Genomic DNA, 9553 nt, shown 5'->3' on the forward strand with positions numbered 1-9553 from the left:
TAAATCCCGTTTTGCATTGCAGTGGGAAAAGTGTAGAAGCCCAGTGCACAACATCTGGCTGATGTCAGAAACATGTGGATGGAGGGGATTTCAAAGCATGTGTCAGGTGGCTCTAACAGGACGTCCAGCTCTAGCTCCGACACAGCGGGGCCCGATTCAGTCGCTGAGCCTCGGTGCGCAGCGAAGGTTTATGAGGAAAAGCAGAGCGTCATCAGCCACAGGAACGGCCACGTGGCTGCTCCCCATGACGGGGGTTTCACAGGAACAGTGCTGCTACACCCAGTAACACACACTCCTACACTTCCTCCAGAGCTGAGAGGAGAAAGCCGCTGGACAGGAAGTGCCTGCACTTCAGAGAGAAGCTCCATTAAGACAGGAAGGTGTATTGATTAGATGGCGGATGTACTCTGCACCGCCACATCCTAAAGGAGCAGAAGAAAGGAAGTCACCGGAATGAAGTAAAAATGGTGGAAGCGGAACAATGAGAGTGGGAGTGGGCTCGCTGAATTATGAGAGTTGGTGCTTTTAATTCAGGGTATGAAATGATGATGATGATGAAGTTGAGCAGTAAGTGCGTTTAATAATAAAAATCCAGATGATGATTGGTTCAGGCACACATAGGCCCTCTGTGGTACCTGGAAAAGTTCAGACAGCTGTTAGAGCTGCAGGTGACTGGATATAGAGCAATGAGGAAGCTCCGCCCCTCCACAGCTCTGTTAGTTTCTGTTATCTTAGCCAATCATTTATGCCCCTGTTGTTTACCTCCACAGGTGCCCTCAGCAGTAATTTGAATGTGCAAATCCGTCTCGTTAGCCTCGGGTATTTGTGCCGTTTGGACGCGCTCCATCCTGTTCTTTTCTTTCCTGCCTCCAGAGTTTAATCGGCTCAGTAAATGAAGGAACTGTTCTTCCTGTGTTCCCAGGATGGCCACCCTGACAGGCTGCAGTGTGGGCTGGAGGTGGGAGGAAGACTCTTCCTGCTGGAGCTGGAGAAGAACCAGTGAGTCTGAGCGGCGTGACATTAAACACCACATGTACCGAACCTCCTGTGACGTTAATCTGAGCTGATATAAATAAAGATGTCGCAGCCGTCACTGCGGATCGTGTCGGATTGAGGAGACATTTTTAATTTTATCGCTGCTGTTTGATTCTGAATTCTTTCTCAGTCGTCGTCGTCGCGTACACTCGCCGTTTCTGACTCAATCACTTCCTGTTGACATTAGTTTACAGCTGATATGTGGGGGATAGTCAGAGACTTTATTCTGAGCCCCTCCCAACTATCAGCTGTCCTTTGGTGTTGTAATATTTAACTGTTTTGGGAAGCCGTGCTCTGACACCAGCCTGGCAGCGAACATCGCAGGTTGTTTGAGAGGCCGTAACGCGAGGGCGCGTCGCATCACTCGTTTGAATGTGATTCTGTTAATGCTGCTGTTTGATTCTCGCCGTCTCTCACACACTTTGATCTTTGTCGTGTCTCTTTAGCGACCTGCTGCCCAAACCGCCAAACGTCTTCTACTACCTCCCCAACGGTACCGGAGTGTCTGTAATGGCCAACCCTGTGGTGAGTCAGCGAACGCACCGCAGCCGTCAGACCTTCCCCGTGGAGTCGTCCAGCTGTGACAGATGCTGTTGTGTTTATGTCGCCTGCAGACTCACTGTTATTACCACGGCAGCGTCAGAGGATTCCCCCAGTCCAGAGTGGCTCTGAGCACCTGCTCGGGACTCCGGTCAGTACCCGCCCCCAACAGGAAGGACAACCTTTCAGGCCCATCACAGCGCGTCTCGCTCTCAGCTGGAGGCTTATTTGTGGTTCAGAGTTTCTAAAAGTCGAGCGTTCGGCCCTTCTTCCGTGAATCCTCGGCTTGGTTTCAGGACACAGACATCCTCTGCTTTCAACTTTAGCTTTGAAACTTTCCTCTTTGGGCTCGATCAGGTGACCCTGAATCCTCCTTTCCTCTGAAAAACTAAGAGCAAGACACAACAAACTAAAGCTGAGAGAAGATAAACCTTTACATGCCACAGAGAGTGGAGGAGAACGCCCCACTGCATCCTGGGACGCCTGCAGGAGAGTTCAGGGTCACCTGTTCTGAGTTTAAGGTGGAGACAGCTGTTAGAGGTTCCTGTACGTATTAAATACAGACACTATAAAAATACAGTAATTTCAGTGTGAGAGAGGAAGGAAGAAGAAAAGAGTTTCTGTGCTTAAACGCTCGAACGGACGTGAAGCCTGACAAACGGAGACGCACGGTTCAGGAGGAAGTCGTCGTGTTTAGACAGCGCTGGTTTCCAAACACTCATCCTGTTCTGCAAAAACAGAAGCTGCAGATTTCTGCTGACGGGTCGAAGCTGAGTGTCAGGCAGGCAGCTGCTCTCTGAAATATGAATATTTATCGCTGACAGCTGTCTGTGTTTAGACTGACAGATGTTCACGTTCAGTCGGTGGGATTCACTGCTGCGTCACGTCAAAAACCAAAAACATGTCAGAAAGCTCCTTAAACCTAAAAACCTCCAATCCGCTCAGTCCAGGACTCGATGTTTCAGGTCTTTGTGTTTAAGGCAGTGTTCTTGGTAGAAAACCCGAGTGAAGCGTCAGCGTTCCAGAGCCGGCCGAACTGATCCGGATCAACGGCCTCTGACCTGACACAGAAAACGTTCGAGCTGCAGGACGATTATCAGGTTTATTTATCAGCACGTGAAGAGGGAGGGTCCGGCCCCGAGAGTAATCGCTGAGCTCAGATTATACACAAGCTGTATTAACCTTTATTCATCAGGTTGGATTACTGAGAACGTAAAAACAAAGATTTTCTGTGCAGCTCAGCGAGCTCTGTGGTGGTTTCCTGCAGCCTGTAGGTCGCCGTGAAAAGAACCGAGTCTGGTTTGTGAAATGAATCGCGAATTTATTTTCTAACTGCACAAAAAAACCGGAGTCATCATTTCCCTCGATATGATTTCATAACTGCACGCCCATCCTACTTCCTGTGTCGTCAGCATCATGATAACAAATCAATAAAAACCAGTTTTATTCTGTTTTTTATTGTTATGTGATAGAAATATTTACAGTGGAGCTCTGAGGTCAAAGGTAAACACTCCTGTGTGTGTGCTTAGAAATATGAATAGGACCCCTGTTAATCAGCTGCTTCCTCCTGCAGTGGCATCGTCGCCCTGAACGCCACCCTGAGCTTTGAGCTGCAGCCACAGGAGGAGCACCACCATCACCACCACCAGGCGAGGGAGGAAGAGGAGGAGGAGGGTGCAGGAGGGGAGAGTGGAGGAGGAGGCAGAAATGGAGGTAGTGGAGGAGGAGGTGATGATGATGAAGGAGGAGTCCACCTGCTGTTCTCCACCACCCCCCTGGAGGATGACGCTGCAGGAGGCTGTGGAGTGTCGCACACCGCCGTCCCCCCCATCCACAGCTCCACACACACACACAGGGTGAGACAGGCCGCCATGTTTTTATAGAGAGCTGAGTTATAGTCTGCACAGTCAGGAAGTGCTTACAAGGAATGTGTTACAGGTGTTTGCAAAGGTAAGGCTTAGGGCCCCCAGGAGGTCAGATCTGGAGAGGCTCTGGCCCACAGTCAGTGACAGGAGCCACGCCCCCACGGACATGGAGGGTGAACAGATCTCACACACCTGAAACAATCCGCGTGTTTAAGTGTTCCAGTATTTCACCTGCAGTCAAACAGGAAGTGAAGCCGTTCCTCTCCCCAGACTTTGTTCAATAAAGCAGGAATTTTAAAGAGTTTTAAGATGTTAGATGACGTGTTAAAGTCAGATCAGCAGTTCCTGTTTTATGTGAGTAAAACTCACCTCACAGAGAAGGCGACTCTCTTTAAGGTGAGCGAGTCTGGAGGCTTCAAACTGTAGGTCAGCCCTCGTGCGGCAGCTGTTGACGGGGTCGTTAAACTGCAGAAGTTTGATAAACTACAAATACGTCAAACTTTTACTCCCATTTGACCTCTGACCTGACCTCTGACCTGACCTCTGTGTGTGTTCTGTCTGCAGACGAAGAGAGACATCCTGTCTGAGACCAAATACATCGAACTGGTGCTGGTGGCCGATCACCAGGAGGTCAGTGTGTGTGTGTGTGTGTATTGTTGGTGTGTCTCTTAGGCTACGTTCACACTGCAGGTCTTAAAGCTCCTTCTGATTTTTTTGTCTGGTTGTTCACACTGCAAATAAAATGTGACCGCAAACGCGCTCCAGTGTGAACCCTCAAAGCGGCCCGCATGCGCAAAAGAAGCCGTCACACATGACGCGCTCTGTTTGCGGAAGGAAAAATGGCGGCTACAGAGCTAGCAGGTGTTGTTGCAGCAGTCTATCAATTTCTGCAGAGTCGTAACCGACAGAATTTTGACAAATTAATTAGAGAAAGAAGGACACTGAGAAAAAAGGGCCCGTGCTTTAACAATGGCCGCCATGCTTTCTCGTTTGTCTCCGGTGCTGATAATCGGCGTCTGTCTTGTGTCAGTGACGTAAAAGACGGATTTAATGCGACATGACCATCAAACAGCAGTCGTTTTCTACAACATCAGATATGTATCGGATTCAGCACCACATGACAGTGACCCAGGTCGGATTTGATGCGCTTTCGCCTGCAGTGTGAACGTAGCCTTAGTTACCTCTTCAAAGCAGGATTTCACAGGTTTGTCTGATGGGACCCGGCTCAATGCAGCAGAGCGGTGACCTCTGACCTGCAAAGGTCATGTGATTTGACAATTAACATGGCCTGGCGTTTGGAGCAGAGAGGAGGGGCGTGCTGCAGCGAGCCAAACAAATGTCTTTTAAAGAGTTTCAGCTGTTTGGGGTTTTTAACCTGCAGTAGCGCGTTCTCGACACAAGATGGCAGCAGTTTGTTTCACCCTGAAATGTGCCGACTGATTCTTTGTCGTTTGCTGATTTGATTTGCAGTTTAACATGTTGGTTGTTCCATCCTGATGTGACTAAAGCTGCAGTCTGCTCCACAGTTTCTGAATTACCAGAAGAACAATAACACCATCATCTACCGCATGCTGGACGTGGCCAACCAGGTGGACTGGGTGAGATCTCTGACTTCCTGTCACAGCCGGCCTCTGTAACACTGCAGCAGCAGCAGCGCACCTGAACCGCCTCTTCTTCCTGTTTCAGTTCTACCGTCCCCTGAACGTCCGCGTGGCGCTCACGGGTTTGGAGATCTGGAGCGACCGCGACAAGATCCGTGTGGAGAAGAGCCCGACCGACACCCTAAGCAACTTCCTGGAGTGGAGGACCAGAGACCTGCTGCCACGCCTTCGCCATGACAACGCCCAGCTCGTCATGTAGGAGCACTTACCAAAATAAAAGTCTCGCATCGCTCCTGGTTCGGGTCGTCACGTGTTCGTTTCTTCTTCACAGGGGCGGGTCCTTTGACGGCACCACAGTGGGGATGGCGTCTCAGTCATCCATGTGCTCCAGAGACAGGTCGGGCGGCGTCAACGTGGTGAGTCGGCCTTCGCGTCGAGCTCCGTTTACTTCCTGTGTCACTGTGATTTAGTGATTCGTTTACATTTTTAGCCAAACAAGATTTTAGTGTAAAACATTTTGATCTTTTTACACTTTACTGACAAAATACTTGGCTCCATAAAAACGAAGCGATTTCTCTCTTCCTGTCAGGATCACCTGGTCAGTGTTCTGGGCGTGGCTTCAACTGTTGCTCACGAGCTGGGTCACAACCTCGGGATGAGCCACGACACCGCGGAGCGCCACTGCTCCTGCCAGAACGAGCCGCGGCTCGGGGGCTGCATCATGGAGCCCTCAACCGGGTCAGTGCCAGACTGTTTAACCCGGGTCAGCATCAGACCAGAACCCCCAACCCTGCTGAGACTCATCGCTCGAGTCCTGCTTCTCTCTTTACTCTGTGCTTTAACTGCTTTACATCTCTGAAGTCTTAAAGGTCTCGTCTCAGCAGGAGCACAGCTGCTTTTAGTCGTTCCCCCTTTTCCCAAAGAATGTGCTCTTAATGTCTCGCCCGGTCAAATAAAGTTAAATAAGGTTATTGAATTTTCTATTCATTTTCAATAAGTACCTCTTAATACGCCCTCGGACCCGTCAGGTCAGAGTTCGCACTTCAGGCTGAAAACAAAGGTGAACCGTGACCTTAGCTCCGGTGCTGGATCGTGTTTCCTGTTCGATCAGCTCAGTCTGTCGTTTAAAAAACCCGATAAAGCCTAAATGAAATTATCCACAGAGACCAAAGCGTTTGGTTTTTGCATCAGGCTGTAAATATGCTGTAAAGTTGGACTTCCTAGGCTACGTCCACATGAACACGGGTATTTTTGAAAACACAGATTTTCCGTTTTTGTTTCTTTGTGTGTGTAAATGTAAGCACGACAAAACTGCAGATAGTCGGATTAACAGCCATCGTATTTTGTCTCTATCCGCCATTGTAGAAATAATCTGATGTAAACAACAATGTGGCGCACAGCGCCACATCAAACAAGGCGCACAGCTTTGACGTTGCGTGACTAACTCTCAGTTTTCCTCGTCCATACGTAAACGCAAAAACTGAGTTTTTGAAAATCTGCACCGTGGCAGGAGTTTTAAAGAATCTCAGTTATCAGTGATCGAAAACGCCGTTTGCGTGTGACGCAGCCTTAATGTGTCTGTTGTTTACTGGCTCTCTGCTGGAGCCTCAAGTGGCCATTAGAGGAGCCGCAGGTTCAGTTTCGGTGTCATTTTTCAGTCCTGAGGCTTTCCTGGTTCGTTTTTAGCCGTGTAATACCAGTGTCCTGTGACCTCTGACCTCAGGTTCATGCCGGGTCAGCTATTCAGCAGCTGCAGCGCTGCAGATCTGTCCGTCAGCCTGCTGCACGGCGGCGGTATGTGTCTGTTCAACGTGCCACAGCCGGAGCACCTGCTGGGAGGACCTCGCTGTGGAAACCTCTACGTGGAGAAAGGAGAGGAGTGTGACTGCGGCCTGCTGGAGGTATTCGCCTGTTCACCTGCTTCTGCAGCACGTTTGCTTCAGTTTCAGTCACAGTTACTCTTCGTCACTCCTAGCAGTGATGAAGGTCACACACGTTACTTTGGTTTGTTCTCCTTCTTGATGATGTGCTGCTGTGCTCTGATTGGTCAGGAGTGTGAGGACCCCTGCTGTAACGCCTCCACCTGTAAGCTGGTTCCTGGAGCTCAGTGCTCATCTGATGGTATCTGCTGCCAGGACTGTAAGGTCAGGCTGACGTCGATGCCCACAAATATAAAAACAATGTTTCCTGCAGTATTTTCATCTAACTCCTCCTCTTCCTCCTCCATCAGCTGCGAGCGGCGGGTTTGGTGTGTCGTGAGCCTCTCGGGGAATGTGACCTCCCTGAGTACTGCACAGGCTCCTCCCCCTACTGCCCCCCCAATGTATTTCTGCAGAACGGGGAACCCTGTGAGGAGGGCGCCTCCTACTGCTATGGAGGAGTCTGCGCCAGCATGCACAGCCAGTGCCAGACGCTGTGGGGACCCAGTAAGACTCCAGTCTGTACCTGTCCCTCATTTCCTGTCCTGTGCTGGATGTTTATATTAAACATGGAGGAAATGATCACTGTGAGCCACAAATGAGGACTTAAAGCTGTGTGAGGACGACACAGCTGAGAATGAGCAGATAGATTTAAACCGAGTCTAAATCTCCTATCAATCACAATTTGTCACAGCTTATTTTAGCCTAAATCTGATTGCACCTCACGTACCAGCGACCTGGAGTGAGTTTGACCCGCACAGTGAACAACACTGAAGCCAACAAAGCTTAAACCAGTTTGCACTGAGCCAGCTCCTGTTTGAAGCCTGGTTTCTGTTGTACTCTGACTAAACTTTGGCTCTTTTGGTTTAAACCAGTTTAAAACGTGCATTTGTGACTGGTTTTTATTTCTGTCTTCAGATGCCACCAGCGCTCCCGCCGTCTGTTTCTCGTCTGTGAACAAAAAGGGAAACAAATATGGAAACTGTGGTCAGCTGACCAACGGCTCCTACATCCCCTGCAGGAACTCGTGAGTCCACAGGGGCACTGTCACGGTCACTGCTGCGTTACTGTACTGCAGGCCTACAAATCCCATCATGCCCGTGTGTGTGTGTGTGTGTGTGTGTGTGTGTGTTCATATCTTCTTTTGGAGACCAAAAATTGGACGTTTGCTATGCTTATGGGAACCAAAATTCCAGCTTTTCCCGCACTTCACTTCCTGTCACGTTTGCTTGCCGATGCAGGGACGTTCACTGCGGCAGGATCCAGTGTCAGGGTGGGAGGGACCGCCCCCTGCTGGGCACCAACGCAGAGATCCTCACCACCAGGGTCCACTTCAACAACAGCGACCTGGTCTGCAGAGGCACCTTCTTCCACCTGGGTGACGACGTGTCCGACCCCGCCACCGTGGCCCACGGCACCGCATGCGGCCGCGGCAAGGTCAGACAGCGCCTCCTACAGGCTGGGGGACAGTTTGTATTTGAATTAATTCTCTTTAGTTGCAGTAATTTTAATTATGCAACAACAAAAAAGGATTAAAAGCAAAGCGTCTGTGTAGGTTCGCAGTCTTCCAGGTCATGGTTATTGAAGCAGCTGGGAAAGAAAAACAAAGTTTCAAAGAAACTTAAAGAAGTCCAGTGGCTTTTCTCTCCAAGCTCCTTAGATAGATAAAACCGAATGTTCCACTGAAGTTCCAAATATTCCGAGTTTTGTAAGATTTTTGTGAGAATTTCTTGAAACAAACTTTTGTAGAAGTGTGATTTTGTTGCTGTTTCAGGCCTGTTTGAACCAGAAGTGTCAGGATGTGTCAGTGTTCGGTGTGGACGAGTGTCGCAGGAAATGCAACGGCCACGGGGTGAGTCACGTTTAAAAATGTGTGAGGTATACGTTGGCACAAAGACAGAGGTTTCCACCATAATTTCACATGAGACCAAATAAACTCATCAGTTTACTGAGGTCATGATTTATGTGCTGAGGAGTCGCCCCCTGCTGGTCATGAGAAAGACGTACTGCCTTGCACTTTGGGAGGATCCTTCACATTAACCCTTTAAAGCCGGTCAGAGCAGCACGCTCCAGTTTGCGTAACTATTTTTAAATCCCAGTAGCTCTGCAACCACGTAAGCTAGCGCAATAAATTTTTTTGCATATGAAACCGGAGGAGTTGTACTTACATCTGATGCCATCAGCTTGTCCTCGGTCACAGTTTCCTTCCACATATAGCTTTGCAAAAACTGCATAAAAGCACTTGCAGGAACAAAAACATAATATTCCAGAAACACGCTTTGTGATCTGATCAGCTGTTCATAACACTTCCTACGTCCATCAGCGCGAACTATCGCATGTCCGCCATGACCTGCCCGAAACCGGAAGTGACGTCATTTTGTGGAAATGTAGTTTTTTACCACCAGGATCTCATGAGCCTATACTGGTGTTTTTAAAAGTTATGTTTGACTTCATGACTTCCTGTGTCGTTTCTGGGATGCTGAGGACTCATATTGCACTGCTGGAAATAGTTTATTTTGATGCATTTGCTGTTTTTTTTGCAAATTTGCAGTATAATATTTATTTTCGTTTTTCCTGCAGTGTATAAAAATTG

At 49.0% G+C, this 9553-nt stretch overlaps 1 protein-coding gene across 6 annotated transcripts in view; it reads left to right on the forward strand.

The window, feature by feature from the left end:
- Window positions 1-9553, forward strand: part of adam15 (ADAM metallopeptidase domain 15) — a 30032-nt gene that overhangs the window by 9617 nt on the left and 10862 nt on the right. For all 6 annotated transcript variants that reach the window (XM_085423983.1, XM_085423984.1, XM_085423985.1 and 3 more), the window contains exons 3-17: window positions 923-999; window positions 1482-1560; window positions 1650-1726; window positions 3149-3431; window positions 4005-4070; window positions 4967-5038; window positions 5127-5296; window positions 5373-5457; window positions 5631-5779; window positions 6765-6942; window positions 7093-7185; window positions 7272-7467; window positions 7879-7987; window positions 8202-8397; window positions 8735-8812. In XM_085423983.1, coding sequence (XP_085280109.1) covers window positions 923-999; window positions 1482-1560; window positions 1650-1726; window positions 3149-3431; window positions 4005-4070; window positions 4967-5038; window positions 5127-5296; window positions 5373-5457; window positions 5631-5779; window positions 6765-6942; window positions 7093-7185; window positions 7272-7467; window positions 7879-7987; window positions 8202-8397; window positions 8735-8812 — 1908 coding nt within the window. The remainder of the gene's footprint in view (window positions 1-922; window positions 1000-1481; window positions 1561-1649; window positions 1727-3148; window positions 3432-4004; window positions 4071-4966; window positions 5039-5126; window positions 5297-5372; window positions 5458-5630; window positions 5780-6764; window positions 6943-7092; window positions 7186-7271; window positions 7468-7878; window positions 7988-8201; window positions 8398-8734; window positions 8813-9553) is intronic.

This window comes from Rhamphochromis longiceps, linkage group LG11, assembly GCF_057381845.1.
Source record: "Rhamphochromis longiceps isolate RC_006_pf linkage group LG11, R_longiceps_female_GT1.1, whole genome shotgun sequence".
In the NCBI taxonomy this organism is placed as follows: Eukaryota; Metazoa; Chordata; class Actinopteri; order Cichliformes; family Cichlidae; genus Rhamphochromis; species Rhamphochromis longiceps.